Here is an 18,226-nt window from a genome sequence, read left to right as displayed (position 1 = left end):
TACCTTTCTTCAAGTAACCTCTCTCATTTAAGGTGGTCTCTACATATTCCCATTTGTGGGAATCTAGCAAAGCATTCCAACCCCCAGGAAAGAGTCCTAATTAAACAAGGATTGCAGTATTGCCCTTCCAAAATGGGCATGAGATCTAAATGACAAATTAAAAAAAAAAATAGTGCTGTGTAAACATTTGGGCAAAAAGTTCAGGTGGCAACATTGAAGATTTCTATCATGGAAACGTTACAGATGCAGGCCACTGATGTCTGAGCTAATGAAGAAAGCATTAAGACTTTGAGATACGGACACCATAGTTAAAACATACACATGCCAAAAAATGGTCTAATTGACATCATTCTGCTCCCTCCACTTCTGACTAACAAATCCTAGTAAATGCTAACCAAAGATGAACACCTTAAACACTTGAATTAAGGAAAGAAGGTATTTACACATTATTTCTTTGGGAAAAGCAGAGGAATAAGTTTAAAAGAGGAGGTTTTTCAACTGTTTTTTTATGGTCACCATGAAGCTAAAGGAAATCTGCTAATGTAGCCATGTGCACCCTCTGAATAGAAACCTATGATCCACTCCTGTGCTCATAGATCCATGGCAACATTTTGTTCTCTCTCTACAAGGTCTCCTGGTGGAGATACCCCACTCCCTCCACAACTCTGTTTCTTCTTCCCCTTAAACCATCTCCTCTACTGAACACAGTGTATTGTCTCACAATTGAAAGAGATTTGTTTCAGTTAAATACTTAAAATGGGAACTTGCAACAAGATAAGTACAGAAACACTACCGTGACATTATGTAAAGTACATGTAAGTAATCCGTATCATTAAAGACAATTTGATGAAAAAGATTAAAGGCTTTTAAAAACAGAATAAAACTCAATCTGTGCAAGAAGCTAAAAAACAAAATAAAACAAAAACACACACCCAGGGCATGGATGATCAAATATTTTTGGCAGCTTATATATACATAATTATTTGTGACCACTAGAGAGCAGCTTTACATTATAAGGAAAAAGAATGGCTTCTATGGGTACAATAACTGATTCTTCGCGATGTGTTGTCCACATGTTCCACTTCTAGTGCATGTGTGACACCAGAATCTTTTTGAGTAGCAGTGTCTGTTGTGGCCTGTGTGCCTTCCCAACACTCCTTGGCCAAGGGCATAAAGGATGAGGCAGCTGCATCAAATCTCCCTCCAGCTCCTTCAGTGACACCAAATCCAAATTAGCAAGGATTCTCCAATAGCAGGAAAGGAGGGCAGGCCATGGAAAACATGTCTAACACATCTTGAAAAGCCAGAATTACTGTAGGGTAGTAACTTCTTTCTTCAAGTGACTGTCCACATGTTCCACTTTGGATTATGCAAGTGATAACTTGCATGGACACGTAAGCACTACTAGAGTTTACTGGAAAAATGACTGCATGACAGCTCTGTCAAAGCAGGCTTCAGACAGGGAGTTCTCCACCAGGGAATAGTGCTAGGTGAAGGTGTGAATTGAACTCCGGGTAGCTGCTCAGCAAATCTCTAAGACTGGGGCACCTTGCAGGAAAACTGCAGAGGCTGCCTGAGTTCTGGTGGAATGGATCCAAATGAGCCACCACGTAGCGTGTCTTAATACGATCTGAGACCCATTTTGACAGTATTTGGCTGGAGATAGGTTGACCCTTCATTCTCTCAGCAAATGCTAGACACAACAAAGCCTTTTAAGAGCCCTTCTAGATAGTAGGGAAGAGACATGACAATGTTGAAGGTGCGGCTCGATGTCTAGTTGGCAGCTGGTATCAAGCAGAGTACCCCAAGGGTTGGTCCTGGGGCCAGTTTTGTTCAACATCTTTATTAATGATCTGGATGATGGGATGGATTTCACCCTCAGCAAGTTTGCAGATGACACTAAGCTGGGGGGAGAGGTAGATATGCTGGAGAATAGGGATAGGGTCCAGACTGACCTAGACAAATTGGAGGATTGGGCCAAAAGAAATCTGATGAGGTTCAACAACGACAAGGGCAGAGTCCTGACCTTAGGATGGAAGAATCCCATGGACCGCTATAGGCTGGGGACCGACTGGCTAAGCAGCAGTTCTGCAGAAAAGGACCTGGGGATTACAGTGGATAAGAAGCTGGATATGAGTCAGCAGTGTGCCCTTGCTGCCAAGATGGCTAATGGCATATTGGGCTGCATTAGTAAGAGCACTGCCAGCAGATTGAGGGAAGTGATTATTCCCCTTTATTCGGCACTGGTGAGGCCACATCTGGAGTACTGAGTCCAGTTTTGGGTCCTCCACTGCAGAAAGGATGTGGAAAAATTAGAAAGAGTCCAGCGGAGGGCAACAAAAATGATTAGGGGGCTGGGGCACATGATTTATGAGGAGAGGCTGAGGGAACTGGGATTGTTTAATCTGCAGAAGAGAAGAATGAGGGGGGATTTGATAGCTGCTTTTAAGTACCTGACGGGGAGTTCCAAAGAGGATGGAGCTAGGCTGTTTTCAGTGGTGGTAGATGATAGAACAAGAAGCAATGGTCTTAAGTTGAAGTGGGGGAAGTCTAGGTTGGATATTAGGAAACACTATTTCACTAGGAGGGTGGTGAAGCACTGGAATGGGTTACCTAGGGAGGTGGTGGAATCTCCATCCTTAGAGGTTTTTAAGGCCCAGCTTGACAAAGCCCTGGCTGAGATGATTTAGTTGGTGTTGGTCCTGCTTTGAGCAGGGGGTTGGACTAGATGACAAACTGAGATCTCTTCCAAACCTAATCTTCTATGATTCTTTGGGCAGGTCCTCACTATGGGGGGGTGGGGGGGTCGATTTAAAATACGCAAATTCAGCTACGCGAATAGCGTAGCTGAATTCGACCTATCGGAGCCGACTTACCCCGCTGTGAGGACGGCAGCAATATTGACCTCCGCGGCTCCCCACCAACGGCACTTACTCCCACCTCCGCTGGTGGAGTAAGAGCGTCGATTCGGGGATCGATTGTCACGTCCCAACGAGACGTGATAATTCGATCCCTGAGAGATCGATTTCTACCCGCCAATTCAGGCGGGTAGTGTAGACCTAGCCTATGATTTAGCTCTCCCTGGGTCATGTGAGATTTGGAAAAGAAGACAGGTAAATGGATCATCTGGTTAAGAGGAAAATCAAACCACTTTGGGTAAAAACTTTAGATGAGGTTTTAAAGTTGCTTTGTCCTTGTGGAATACTGTATAAGGTGGACCCACCATACGGGCCTGAATCTCTTCAGGCTGAGGTTATGCCACTAGGAAGGAGGTCTCCACAGAAAAGTGGTATAAGGAACAGGCTGCCATAGGTGCTAAAAGAGGTTCCATCAAAGCTGTTAAGACAATACTGAGATCCCAAGAGGGCAGCATCTTTCTAACTGGTGGGAAGCTATGGAGGATACCTTTGACAAGACACTGTCGGATAAGAAGGTGTGGCCTTCCACCAGAGGATCATGGGCAGAGATGGCTGCCAAGTGTACTTGACAGAACAGATAGAAAGGTCCAAATGCTTTAAAATGAGGAGACAGTTCAGGATGGCAGTCACTGGTGCTTCCAAAGGAGTGAAATTATTCTCCAACTCCCAGATAGAGAATCTCTTCTATTTAGCAGCATAGGTCAGTCTGGTGGAATCTTTTCTGCTGCAAATCCGGATGTTTTGAAATGCTATACAGCAGCCAGGATCCATGCTGTGAGATAGAGGTGCTAGGTTCAGGTACAGGACTTTTCTACCTGATTGTGTATCATTTCAGGGTGTGTTTCAGTGAGCATGATCAGGAGCCACGACAACAGGTTTATGAGGTCTGAGAACCAAAAGTGTCTGGGCCATGCTGGGGCTATCTTATTACCAGAGCCCTAGCTTATCTGATCTTCCCAAGGACACTCTGTATCAGAGGAATTGGGAAGTAGGCATACATGAGTCCCGGTTACCACAGTATCAGAAAGGTATCTGAAGGCGAGCTGGGACTGGCTCCTCCCTTGGAACAGAATCTGAGGCACTTGTACTGGTCAGATAGCAAACTGGCCCAAAACTGCAGGCCCATAGGTGCAAAAATGTCTCACAGCATGGAGTCCTTGAGTGATCATTCATGGCTGAGTACTGACGACTGAGTTGGTTTGCTAAGGTGTTTTGTAGACCAGGATGATGTAATGCTACTGATGTGACAAGGGGACTGATACACCATTCTCAAAGGTGGGTTGTCTCCTGGCACAACCAGGATGGGTGAACACATTCCTGTGGTTGATACAGTACATTGCTGTGGTGTTGTCAATGAACATCTGTACTGTGGCATCTCAAAGCAATGGGAAGAAGGCTATGCATGCTAGCCGAATGGCTCTCAGTTCCAGGATGTTTATAGGAAGCCTGGCCTCTTGGGTGGAATGGAAGCCTTGGATATGATAGAGGAATGGGACTGCTTTATAACCTTGGCTACAGCGCATCCGGGTGCGTGTAGGACACAGATGTGGCTGCAATTCACAATGCTACAAAAACAAAAATTCCAGTCGTGTGTGGATGGTATGCATGCACTCCAAACGTGGAATACATGTGGACAATCACTTGAAGAAGAGCCTTTCTTCCACTTACAAAAAAAAAAAGTAACAGTATAATGAACAATCCAACAATTTTTATTGAATATTCAAGTCTCTATCTGAAGATCTATTTTCAAGAAGTCTTAGCTATCATTTTTCTTCTAGTTGCATAGTTTCAGGTTACTCAATTATGATAGGAACATATCCCTAACGTGCTGTAAAATGGGTTACACATATTCATTGCTATGTTGAAGTTAGTCAATCTTATTTGCTAGACATCAGGCTTTCATTTGATCCCTTATGCAAACTGCTGCTTGAAATGTTTTCCTCTTTACATCACCAGGCGAAAATGTCCAAGAGACAGACAAAACAAGAATTTGCTTCTCTGGTTTTGATTTATAGACAGCCTTTGATTATTTAAAATTTAAAAAGATTATTCTTATACAAGTTTAGAAACTATGGAATCTATAATTTAAAAAAAAAAATCATTCATGAAAACTTTTATTAAAAATCCCTAAATAGAAATAATGATAAGTATGTTATATAAACCACTGAAAGTCAGGTAATGCAAAGGAAAGGTGAACAGTGATCTTAATCATACTACTGTGTAAGAGTACAGGCAGCAACATATGAATTAAAGATGGCGATATTATTTTTAAGTTTGTATTTTCTGATTTTTTTTGTTTTGTAACCTTTATAATGTTTAAACACAACAGATTCTTTTAATCTGTGAATTTCCTTTCTTTGTTGTGGAGCGTTTGTTAAAGAATATGTACTTGTGACCTTCTAAATTAAATAATACTGTTTCTTTCCCCTGTATACATCCCAGAGATCTAGAATACAGTATGGAATAACTCCCTACAAAATTACAAGCCCATTTTGAGTTATAAACAGAAGCACACCGGAAACTACCAAATTCTGATTTATGGGACTCTCATAATTTAAGTGATCTGAAAAACAAAAAAATGTAAAAAGATACGGTAATTGTAATGCTATTTGCTTAATGTCTTAAATAGAAGCGGACAGAGAAACATGCAGCAAATAACTGGATTTTCACATTCCTCACTATTGTATTGGCCAGCCGTCGCTCAAAGCCAGCTCAGAGAAGCACATCTGTGGCTCTTTTGAAATTCATGGCATGGTTTTGAGATGTTTATCATGTACCAAACAATATAAAATAAATGCTACCTATAAAAGCACACTCTCAGAGAACGAGAAAGTGTCTCTCACACAAACAGACATCTCCACACTGTGCTCAGACCACTGAATGAAAAACCACTGTAAAAATTAATAGCATTATTTATAAAAACAAAGCCACCCTCTTAAATGTTAAAGAAAAGATAAACCTAGTGGTTCCAACATAAACTAAACTAGACTGGTGGAAGGGAAGGATAAGAATTAAGGAGACAGCATTTATTACACAATACCATTCCAATAGGGAAAAAAAGTAAGGTGTTATTAAACACATGGAGGGAAAGGATGAACTGTGAGGGCAAGTTTCTCACACTGGTTCTTACACTACCCTCATCACCTAGTATCTGGCGTCTTTCAGTAATGTATTTGGTGCCCTGCCTAACATTTGTAAAGTCACTATCTGACATAGTTCCCTCTGGTACTTCATTCACTGAAGCACAAGCACTCCGAGGTCTGGGTATGTTTGGACCATCAGTACTATAAGTTCTGGCAGAAAAAAGTCCCTGTTGCCAAGACATTATTGGCAGAGCTCTACCCATTCTCTCATCTTATCCCAAGCGGGAGAATTGTGCATAAAGTGTAGTATTTTGTTTAGGTAGGGTTGTTTTTGTTCTTTATGTTTATGCTTCTATGTATTTATACAAGAGAAGCAAGGTTGAAGACTTGCACCTTACACTGGGAGTGGAAGGTGATGAGGTCTGTGATGGTTAGGGCCCTACCAAATTCACGGCCATGAAAAATGCGTCCTGACCCAAAATGGAGTTCCAGGAGGGTCGCAAAGTGATTTTTGTGTGTGTGTGTGTGTGTGGGGGGGGGGGTCATGGTCAGTAGTGGATTGGGCACTGGCCAACTGGGGGGCCCCCACACCACACTCTGCCTGCCCAGCACTGCTGCCGTTAAGCGGGGTTGGGGCGCGGGAGCTTGCTCTACTCAACCTGCCTGGCGCTCCTGCCAGGGAGCAGGGAAAGTCTCTATGCCCCAACCCTGCTCCCCAGCAGGAATGCGGGGGGGGGGAGGGGAGAGGAAGGGGGTGACTGCAGGTGGAAAGAGTGGGGAGGGTCCCCCCCACTTGCTCTGGCAGAGAGCCCCAGAAAGGCGTAATCCGCAACTGGTCACGATATTGTCACCCTTACTTCTGCACTGCCTTCAGAGCTGGGTGACCGGAGAGCGGCAGTTGTTGGCCAGGTGCCCAGCTCTGAAGACAGAGTCCTGCCATCAGCAGCACAGAAGCAAGGGTGGCAATACCATACAATTACCACACCGAGAAATTTCAGATTTAAATAGCTGAAATCATGAAATTTATGATTTTTAAAATCCTATGACCGTGAAATTGACCAAAATGGACTGAGAATTTGGTAGGACCGTAGTGATGGTCCTTAGTTTCTGTGGGTACTTCAAGGATCCACCACAATAAAAGCACTATTGTGAGATCCTTAAAATGTACATGATATCAGAGCTCACATACCTACCCAGATAAGGCTTGAAGCCAGAGTCTAGAACTTATTCCTATGAGGAGGGAATTACAATAATTAAGATTCTTGGTCATGAGGGCTAATATTGCTGTTCTGATATCACATAAAAAGAAGATTAGAGCCTGAAAAAAACTGCAGATTCAAAAAAACACTTTTGTTCCATGTCCATTGAAAAGTCATGCTTGAGTATGATGCCAAGATTTTTAACCTTGCTTATCATCTTCAAATAAATCCCCTTAACAAGAAGGGACATTGAGGTGAGAAAAATATTAACATGATAATCATTACCCACCAGAAAGACTATCTTCCTGAGGGTAAGGATAAAGCAGCTTGATGCATCTGACTGACAATGTCATCCAAGGCAACGTGTTTTCAAGGACAAGAAATGTGTATCGCCAGCAGAGCAATGACACTCTGCCCTATATTTAGAAAATACTTTCCTAAGGGGCTTTGTATATACATTGGGCAACATGAATGACTACATTCCTGAAAGATGCTAGCCTCCCTTCACATCCCTTGGTGATGACCTATAATTGTTCAACAATGCCAATCAACTCTTATCTTCTGGGTATAGCAAAGCAGCTCCAGAAATATCAGCCACTGTCTTTTAGCCACCAATGATCAGTCAGATCAAAAATCTGCTGGGATCTACTACATGATCAAGATGGTTAAGTGCCTTATCTCAAAGCAGCAAAAGATCATTCAAGATTCTGACAAACATGAACTCCAAAAGACTAGATTCCAGATTAATATCTACTTAGTGTGGCTTTGGTGCTCAGATGCAACTGAAGCTACAAAACCATTAACTTTTCAGTCACCTTGCAAAATATAATATAATTTTTTAAAACTACACTACAATTAAAAACACTTACCTGAGCCTCTAAGCACTGGGTCTATAGTCCAGCAAGTCTCCTTGGTGGAAGCCATGATGTTACATAATGATTCATTCTAACGTAGTTGAACTGAGCCAACAAGTATGATGGGGGGCGGGGGAGGGTTTTTCCTTTTTTCAGGAAGGGTAAGTTTATAATCAGTTATCTGAATATTTCTCGGAGACATTCAACACATACATTTATAATTACCTATATTTTTTGAAAAAAAAATTGTTCACAGGTCCCATTTAAAAAGTTTCAGAGCACATTTTCATTACAAAGTGAAAAATTAATCAAAATACAGATTATGTAGTTTTTTTATAATACAGGATGACAGAAAGATGAACATAATTAACAATTTTTTACCTTTTCTAACTTTTTAGCTTCAATGTGTCGCAGCACCTGTTCCCGCCAATCATGAGGGACTTTGCTTTTTCCTGGAGGGTCTAACAAAGAATGTTCAGAATTAACCCTTGGGTTTGGTCTTTTTGTGGGACTAGTCCGTGAATAATTAAAGTCACTAACTGACATAGTTCTTTCTGGTATTTCATTCACTGAAGGACGAGCACTCTGAGGTCTAGGTGCATTTGGACCATCAATGCTGTACGTTCTTGCAGAAAGAGGTCTCGGTTGCCCAGACATTATTGGTGGAGCTCTTCCCATTGAATGCAAATCTCTATATGTTAAGTAGTCCCCTTCAGGAACCTGGGCACGCCTTGGGGGTCCAGTATCACCAACATTTATGGAAGCTGTAGAGGATATGCTGCTCTGTCTCTGAAGAGTATTTCTGGTTGCTCCAGGAACAAGTCTATCATTCGGTGGAATAGCCCACATTTCTAAATGTCTTCCACCCATCCTTTGATGCATGTTATATGCAGCATTGGCTCGAACGTTATTATGATTGGAGAAATTCATGTTGGCAGTATGTTTTACATAATTAGAGCTTTCTGTGCTGTCTGACCTAGATAGACGCTGAGGTGGTAAGCTCCCTTGTTCTATTTGGGCATTTTGTTTTGGGAGCCACAAGGTGTCTTTGGCTGTTGTACTGCTGCTATATTGGATATTATACTGAGGTACACTGAACATCTGTGCACCACTTGCCCCTGGTCCTCTAACTACATTAGCACCTTCAGGATTGTGATTTGAATCAAACTTAAACAAAGTTTTTGTACAAGATACTAAATCAGAAGATGATGATGATCCAGGAAATACCTGCAAAGGTTGGTCATATAGAAGAGTAGCAGACTTGCTTCGGACAATGTTTTTTCCATCTGGACCAGCAGATGCTGATTTTACCAGTGAGTTGGGCTCTTGGGATCCATTGTCATTAACAATATCAAAAATTTTTAGAGCACCAGTGTCGATGTTGGTGATACTGTGAGATTTCACCACAGGACCACTTCGCTGTGGGGACAGATCTTCAGTGCTCTTTGAAATACATATATCCACAGAAGAATCAGTGTCAACTGTAATGCCTCTCTTTAATTCAGCCTTCCTTGGAGATTGTGGTACTTTCTCAGAATTTCCATTCACTTTACTTATAGAACAGAGGTTAGAATATTGATTTCTATTTTCCAAGTGCTCAGTTTCTTCTTTCATGTTATAGTTTAAACAGCCCTTTACTGACACTATTTCCTGTGTCTTTAATCTTTCCATAACACTTGGTTGTATTGTATCTTCACTAGTCAGTTTGTTGATGTTCATGTTAATTTGGTCTAATTTGTGTGATTCCTCAGTAGTTGTGTTTAGATCAACACCTTTTTCTATTAGAGCTAATCTCTCTTCAATCCTTAACTCATATTCAGGTAAATTTGTAACTTTCTCTTGCACATTGATTTCTTCTTCTGCTGTGATGTTTAATTCACCTCCATTTTGCAAAAGGCTATTAAAATTTTCATCTTCTTGCCTGAAAAAAAGATAGTTCTTTAAGAAAACCAGAGAGGCTGCCAATAGCATTGATCTATTTTTAAATACTGGTTCAGATAAGTTGTGTATTATCATGCAGAAGTCCCACACCATGGATGCATGATGAGACAAAAGACCAATTGCTGACCTAATTTATAATGTTATATTCCCATTAGGAAAAACATTCTGTACTAACGGCCTAATCCTGCAAGTCTTACTCACATGACAAGTTGCACTTGAAATTAATGGACTATTCATGTAAACAAGAATTCTTGAATTAGCAACAGGTTGTAAAATCAGGCCCTAATTTCAGAATTCCACTTAAAAGTTCAGTGTTAATGTTTCAATATTGTACTTGCGTCATTTTTGTTGCAATAAAATTATATTTCTGATTGGATACTTCTAAACAAGATCAGCATGAGAAAAATGCCTTGATTTTAGTTCGTTATATCAGATTTTAATTACTAAACTATAGACTGCTAGCCATTAAACTAATAGAGTACAATATTTAAGGAAATCTAACCACTTTTTGCAACCTGTGTCGTTAAACTATTTGCTCTCCAACATCCTCTGAATAATCGTAAATGATATGATGAAGTTTTCTGTAGAGGTAATAGAAAAATAAAAGTTGAAAAGGATACAATTATTGTATCTTAAGAAGATGGAACAGATTCTTGACTATTACAATTTGCTGGGGTGCCTTTTTTTTTTTTAATTAAGAAAAACAAGTTATTTTGTGTTACACTTCAAGATAAAAGTCCTATTTTGTTATTTAAAATTATTTTAGAATATGAACATATTTAAATTAATTATTTAATGAACAATAATCAAGGTGTCAGACTGGACTATATAACAACAATTTTTACTAAACGATAGGCAACAAGTTTCTCTATTGTAGTTGCTCAGGTATCCTTGCTGTTATAGCCTTGCTATAAACGGTTTCACAAACCTGATTTTGGAAATAGCAGCACTATGTGTTTCTTTGTCCGGAGAGCACACTGAAGTGTCATTGCTACTGTCGGTATTTAGAGAAACTGAATCTGACATTCGAGAAGGAGAGGAACAATTGCTGTTATTGTGATTGCTGTTGTGGGTAGCTTCATCTGATAAGGAATCTGCATCTTTATCTGAAACAAAATTTGTCAGTTTAGTCATGCACATATTGATCCTCTATAAAGTCAACAAATATTCACGTAATGCTTATTACTAGAAAAAGAAAGTATAATTTCTTCATACACTAACACTATCAATAATTATTAATATTATTATTATAAACATTGATAAATTGCCTTTGCAAAGTTCAGTTTTGCTTCATACAATTTGACAGAATTTCTGTTTTTGTCAGCAATGGTTCCTGTTTAAGGAACAGCTGGTTAAGTGCAGCCAGTACTCGTCCACTACTGAAATTCAACTTGTTGCTCTTTGTAAGGTTTATTGGCCAGGTACCAACGTTACACTATATCATCTTTTCCAAAGGCCATCAATCAAATTATGTTTCACATGTTTCTGTTTTTAGACCCCCTTCAAGTGCTTATATTGCACAAACTTTATTAGCTTTTTTCCAAGTAAAGTGTTCAGCTTCGAATGTGAGACAAATAGTAATGTAGCAGTACACAAAGTTGCTACTTGCTAACCTTATGGTATAATTCCATTTAATTGAATCCAGTGTGCCCCTCATGTAGCCCTATGTAAATCATCTGCTAATTGTGGAGATAAAGGGAGGGGGACACGCATTAGGACCCTAATTGGGCCCTGGATGATTGCTACTTTCCACCACCCACCACAGAGGTAATGAGGTTGAATAGTGCCTGTATAAGAAAAATGAAAATTACTGATTATTTTTTAAGAAAGGTTTTTAATGACTTACGGCTATAAATGCAACACAGACAGAATAGGAAAAGAAAAATTAAAGACCAGCAATGAAAAAGGATTAATATAAATGGCAAGTTATACTGAAGACAAGCACAAGTACAGGTAATATTATGCATTAGTTACTTACTACTATAAGGGAATGTAATATTATGCATTAGTATTGAATATAAATGGCAATTTATACTGATGACAGGTACAAGCACATGCAAAGGTATTATTACTTATTAACTACTAACTTTACATGTACTGTTTTTGCCCTTAGTAAGCACAAGTACAAGTAAAGATATTATATCTTGATTAACAACTTACTACTATTTTTAAACAATGTAATACTATTATTGAGCTTTTAATACTACTTTTAATACTGCAGTATTGATACAACTGGAGATTAAATTATTCCGACACTACCATTTTTAATACTGTAGTGTTAACACAACTTGAGATTAAATTAGTTTGAGCGACCAGACTTTTTTTTACTTTATAACCCTACCCCGCATTTGTTTGAAAATACGTTACCCTTTAGTCGGCCACTTTTTGCATTGGCCAGGTACAGACGGTTGAGAAGTGCACGTTCCTTTTGTTCGGGGATGTTGGCTGGGTTTACCAAAACACACACGCACAGTTTTGTGCCTTCATACTTTTTATTTTATTTGTTGGCCGTATTTTAAAACAGACCAACCAATTAGGGTAGGCCAATTGTTTACTGTGGTGGTTGTGTTTACTTTGATATTTAATTGTTGTTTTAGTTTTATAAGTTAGCACAAGGAGATAACTTATTTCCATATAGCCCGTTGTTTTGACTGTGAGTAATGTGGTTTTATAAGCTATGCCTGAAGGCCTTATTTTACCACATAGGAGTTAGCATAAAGCGTTGTTTGGTTGCAGTGTTTTTTGACCACAGGTTTTAGCCTAATTTTGCAAAGCTTGCTTTTTGAAGCTTCTGGAAGTTTGAGGCCTAACACTGACAATACTTTTATTTAGTTTAGGCTTGACAATACAGTTGTTCAAATTATTTACACTAATAACTTCTCAATAGCCTTCATCACTGACGGTGATTAGTCAGGTTTTTTTTTTAAATAGACAAATACTTTAAATTATGTCCCACAATGGTTTTAATACAATCTGGGGTTTTAATAAACTCAACAAAATTTTTTTCTACTCTTTAATAAAGTACAAAGTATTAAGCAAACATCAGCATTACTCCCTTCTTTCCCCATATTTCTGTATCAATGAAACTGCAGCTCAAAATAGCACTTCAGTTTATCTGAATGCCAAGTTATCCAAAAGTTGTATATGTCCCCCAGTCATCTGGATAAACAATAATGTACTGTATATAGTTATAACACAGCTATGTATTAAACAAAATATTCTGGAAGAAAATGAATCTTTGAAAAACCTTTGAATGTGCTCTAAATACTGTTATGTTCTGAAGAATCAGTTTTATAAATATAGCAAGAGAAGATCAACAATGTTTTTATGCCTAACCATAATCCAGAAACAGAACTCCGTAGTATTTTCATGAAGACCTAAGTAAGGCATGTATTCTTGCACACATTTGCTCTTGCCTAACCTATGCATACAAATACCTGATGAGATAGTACAAATCATCTATATGCATGGCCTACTAGGCACCAAACTAGCCATGTGCATAAGCAAGTCAGGTTTCATACACATAAATTAGACAGGCAAATGTACATATACAATTCACCTTGCCTAACTTTGAAAATTTGGCTCCAAGAGACTAACTCAGGCACCAGCAGGAATTAATTTGCCAACCTGGCCTCTGGCTCCTGGGACAAAGAAAGAGCTTTTGGCTCATTTTATTAACCAGACATCAGATCTCAGAGAAGGCTTTGCTAACTGTCAAGATCATCTCCCTTTCTCACACTTCTTCCGCAAGCAAGTGAATGAATGTTATGTGGGTCCAAAGCAGGGCAAAGCCCTACAGATCCATAAGATCTTATTAACCCTTATCCCTTTATATAGTGTGTCCAGAGTCCTTCTTGCTCTGAAAGGTACTGGACTGGGCAACATAGGAGAATATACAAAATGGGCAAAGAGCCATCTCTTTCCTAACCTTTAAAATTTGTGCCCCAGAAATCTGGACTAGCCCTTACACTTCTGACAAAACGGTTGCTCTGGCTAGAAATCCTCCAGAAAACCAATTCTGGTTCTTCTAACAAATTTCATAATACAAAGTTTCCTCTGGAAAGGAAGAGAGAACTAAGTGGCTTTGGATTTACGAGCACCAGTCTGGAATGGCAAAGAGGCACTTGACAAATTCCATTTTTCTGCAGTTTAAATTTTCATTTATTCCACAAAAATGGGATATTTATAGGCTTGGCAGGATTCAATTTAAATTGGTAGTCATCAGTAAACGTTGATTTTACCTGACACACAGATATCAATGGAAAAAAATTATCCATTGATAGCTATCAGGGAGTGCAGCTTCCCCCACACTTTGCACCCACAGGGCCCCTGTATCCCAGCCATGTAGAGAGCGCTCTGCAGCCCTGCTGACACAGTCCTATGACAACACAGGGTGCCTCCTGCTGTGAAACTGTGAAATGTATTTATTTTTTTGAATCTATAAAAATTGGGGAGAAAGGACGTTAAAAATAAATCACTATTAACTACCAAATTTACAAAAAAATAAAGCTCAAATTCTGCCATACCTAGGTATTTACTCAATAATAGAGAAATGAACAATCCTCAGAACCATATCACAGTACTCTTGATTTTGTGTGTTTTGTTATCTAACCTTTTTTATTATTGCTAAGTGCTACTACTTTTGGTTGGTTAATGGAAGTTTCTATCAGCGGTGGGCGCATTTCTGCCATTTTCATCTCTTCATCAGAAGAAAGTTCTTCTGACTCCTGCCAAAGGAAAAACAAATAGCGTTTATGCTGTAAATCTGTAGTGGGTTGCTTTAAAAAGTTAAACGAATGCTATAAAAATTGCCACCCTACAGAAAGCCCAGATATTACAAATAGCCCTAATGAATGCTTATATCGTAGATAAGTTTCCAAAAGTTGCTAATGATTTGGATACCTCTTTTGTTTGCCGAACTTGAAACACCAGGGCAGATGAGCAGCCCTTTCTAAAAAAAAAAAAAAAAAAAATCAGGCCACTTGAGGTGTCTCAAGTTGGCACCCAAAAACACAGATATTCAAAATCATAAGTGACTTTGGAAAATCTAAAACAGCAGCTCTAGCAAAACAAAGTGTGGTAAGGAAAGCCTATAGGAAGGCTGCAGGGGCTCAACCTCCAACCTGAGAGTGCCCTCCATTTTGCAATCTAGTTAATCCTGAGGCAAAAAGTGATGCTATTTTGGCATCACTTTGAGGAACAGAAACTAGCTAAGTCTTTGGATATTTTGCAGAATTTCAGAGTCTGATAGCTTAGGGTTCGTCTATACTTACTTCCAGGTCTGGCGGTAAGCAATCCATCTTCTGGGATCGATTTATCGCGCCTTGTCTAGACGCGATAAATCGATCCCGGAAGCGCTCGCCGTCAACGCCGGTACTCCTGCTCCGTGAAAGGAGTACGCGGAGTCGACGGGGGAGCCTGCCTGCCGGGTGTGGACCCGCGGTAAGTTCGAACTAAGATACGTTATTCACGTAGCTGAAGTTGCGTATCTTAGTTCGAAGTGGGGGTTAGTGTGGACCAGCCCTCAGTCTCTCCCCTTTTTCTGGGCACTTCTATTATGATCTAATAATAATCTCAAATAAAGTGTGGAGCAGCAGTAAACTGAATTCAGATTCATATTCAGAGGGCAGGTATTTGCTAGAAAGTTTGAAGTCTGAATCTAGGTTTTAAGGCTGAATACTCAAGGGAAAACGTTTTCTGCTTCTTTTGGTCAGGGTTCAGTGTGAGAAGCTGAAAATTCAACCTCTTTCAGATGTGAAGAGCTGGAACAGGAGGAGAGCAGGGTGAGATGATCAGAAGGTAATATATGTTTTTCCTTTTGTGTTGTTTGGCTACCTCCTTCTCTAGCCGATCACTGAGCAGCTAGCTTGATTGATGCCTGTAAACTTTGAGGGGGTAATATCAGTTGCGCAAGCATCCACTTTCCAGAGATACATCCAGAGAAACTTTTAAAAAGTATATTTGAAACCAAGGGACTTATAGCAGAACAACATTTAACTTTACCCAAGGAGATTAAACAAATAAAGTTCCAGCTTGACTGATTTTGTGCCAGGCAGATGTCAGCTTGTCTTTTATTTAATCACACCAAGCTAAAAGAGCTCTGGTGAAGGTATTAAAGACCATAGCAGCTTGCCCAGATGCAGCTGAGCATCATAATTCTTTCTTAGTCACTTCTTTATTTTGCTATCAGTTTGCTCTTTAAGAAAAAAAAAAGAAATCTCCTTCCATGAAGTAGATGATTCTTTCAGGGAAGTCTGTTTCCTCTTAAAAATACTGCAAAATCCTTCTAGTAGGGAGACTGGAAATGGAAACCTGCAAGTTTAACATTTTTTTATACAGATTTCTTCCTGCTAGGAGTTTCAGGATATTTCAGCTGCAGGACTTCTGGTAGGAGCTACAGGGGGCTCTTCTTCCATGATGCAGACTGACTGATAACTCTATTCCATAGTGTCTTTGGCTGCAGTAAGGAAGGACACAGCCTTATTGTGAGGACCAGCAAACACAACTTAACTCCCAAAAACAGAAATGTGTTTCAATGTAATTGGGACAGTCGCTCACTCTAACTATCTCTATAACTCTCCCCTAGATTTTAATGCAGCAGATAAAACAGTTACTGACCTGTACTAGAATTGTTATTCTTTGAGATATGGTTGCAGACGTGTAATTCTACTCAGGTGTGCAAATGCCCAGTACACCAAAGGCAAAGAACTTTGCTTAGCAGTACCCATCAGGGTGGTGCTTGTGCCCTGTGCCTTTAAATAGCCAGGGGAGGGGCTAAGGGCAGTGCCATCCCAACCCTTCAGTTCCTTTGCACCGAACATGAAGAGCAGAGACACCGATGCAGAGGGGATGGAGGTGGGTCGTGGAATATGGCTTAACCCACATCTTGAACAACAACGATTACAGTATAGGTAAATAACCATTTTTCCTTCAAGTGGTTACAGACATGTGTTCCCCTCAGGAGACTCGCATGCAGTCATCTTAGGAGATGAGGCTTGGAATCTACTTAAACAACGATTGTAGGTCTGCTTTCCCAAAGTCTTCATCTGACTTAGATGCAATGTTAACAGCACAGTACTTGGTAAAAGTATATACAGAAGACCAGGTAGCAGCCCTGCGAATGTTTAATATCAAAACATCACTGAGGAATACTATCAACATTACTTAGGAACTCACTGAATGAGCCCGTAATCTCGGTGGAGGCATTGTCTGAGGTACTTCATATGGTGTCATAATGCAGGAAACTATCCACCTGCAAATCACCTGTGCAGAGACCCCCTGAACTTTCATTCGATCCTCATAGGAAACAAAAAAATGAGGGGATGCTTGAAAAGTTTTATCCCTCTCTGGGTAAGATGCTAAAGTACTGTCTCACATCCACGTGAAGTCGCTATTCATCAGCATTCGAGTGCAGTTTAGAAAAGAACACTGGTAAATAAATCATTTGGGTAAGAGGAAAGCACTTTCAACAAAAAGTTTGATGTGGCTGTAGGGCCACCACTTTGTCTATGAAAAAGTGTGTATATAGAGGCTTAGCCATGAAGGCCTGTAGCTCACTTACTCTGATGTTATAACAAGAAGGAAGGCTGTCTTCTAGCATAGGAGGGACAGAGAACAGGTTGCCAAGGACTTGAGTAGAGGTCCCATAAGAGGAGCTAAGCCGGTATTAAGGTTCCACCAGAGAACCGTTTCTTTCATAGGTGGGTGGAAACGAATAACTCTCTTAGAAATCTCACTACCATGAAGTTCAAGAAAATTGACTTCCTTTTGATGGGCAAATGAAATGCTGAGATCACTGCTAAATGAATCCTCAATGAACTGAGCAACAAACCAGAAGACAAAGTATAACAGGTATTCCAAAATGCCCTGAAAGCTGGCCAGCATTAGCTGAATTTCTCAAGCTAGCGACCAAACTGAAAATTGCTTCCACTTGGCCAAATAAGTAGCCTTAGCAGAGGGCTTCTTACTAATAAGTAACACTGGTCAAACAGCTTCTAAACATAATTTCTCCTCTTCATCTAGCCATGCAGCTATTTTGTAAGGTCCAGACTGCTCAGTGTTAGATGCCAAATCTGACCCTGGTGCTGGATCAATAGGTCAGGATAAAGAGGAAGAGATATGGGAGGTCAAGCCAATAAACTGAGGAGGCTGGAGAACTAACCCTGTCTCAGTCAAGCTGGTGCAATGAGAATCAATCTGGCATGATCCAACTTAAATTTGAGAATGACCTG

At 40.0% G+C, this 18,226-nt stretch overlaps 1 protein-coding gene across 6 annotated transcripts in view; it reads right to left on the bottom strand.

Moving 5' to 3' along the window:
• ERBIN (erbb2 interacting protein) overlaps positions 1-18,226 on the bottom strand; it is a 244,021-nt gene that overhangs the window by 24,995 nt on the left and 200,800 nt on the right. For all 6 annotated transcript variants that reach the window (XM_034773471.1, XM_034773472.1, XM_034773470.1 and 3 more), the window contains 3 exons: positions 14,608-14,722; positions 10,924-11,101; positions 8,436-9,975 (listed from right to left, as the gene is read on the bottom strand). In XM_034773471.1, the coding sequence (XP_034629362.1) occupies positions 8,436-9,975; positions 10,924-11,101; positions 14,608-14,722 (1,833 nt within the window). The remainder of the gene's footprint in view (positions 1-8,435; positions 9,976-10,923; positions 11,102-14,607; positions 14,723-18,226) is intronic.

This window comes from Trachemys scripta, chromosome 6 (genome assembly GCF_013100865.1).
Source record: "Trachemys scripta elegans isolate TJP31775 chromosome 6, CAS_Tse_1.0, whole genome shotgun sequence".
Classification (NCBI taxonomy): Eukaryota; Metazoa; Chordata; order Testudines; family Emydidae; genus Trachemys; species Trachemys scripta.
The sequence above is the reverse complement of the archived record's forward strand: the minus strand, read 5'-3'. Positions and strand labels throughout refer to the sequence as shown.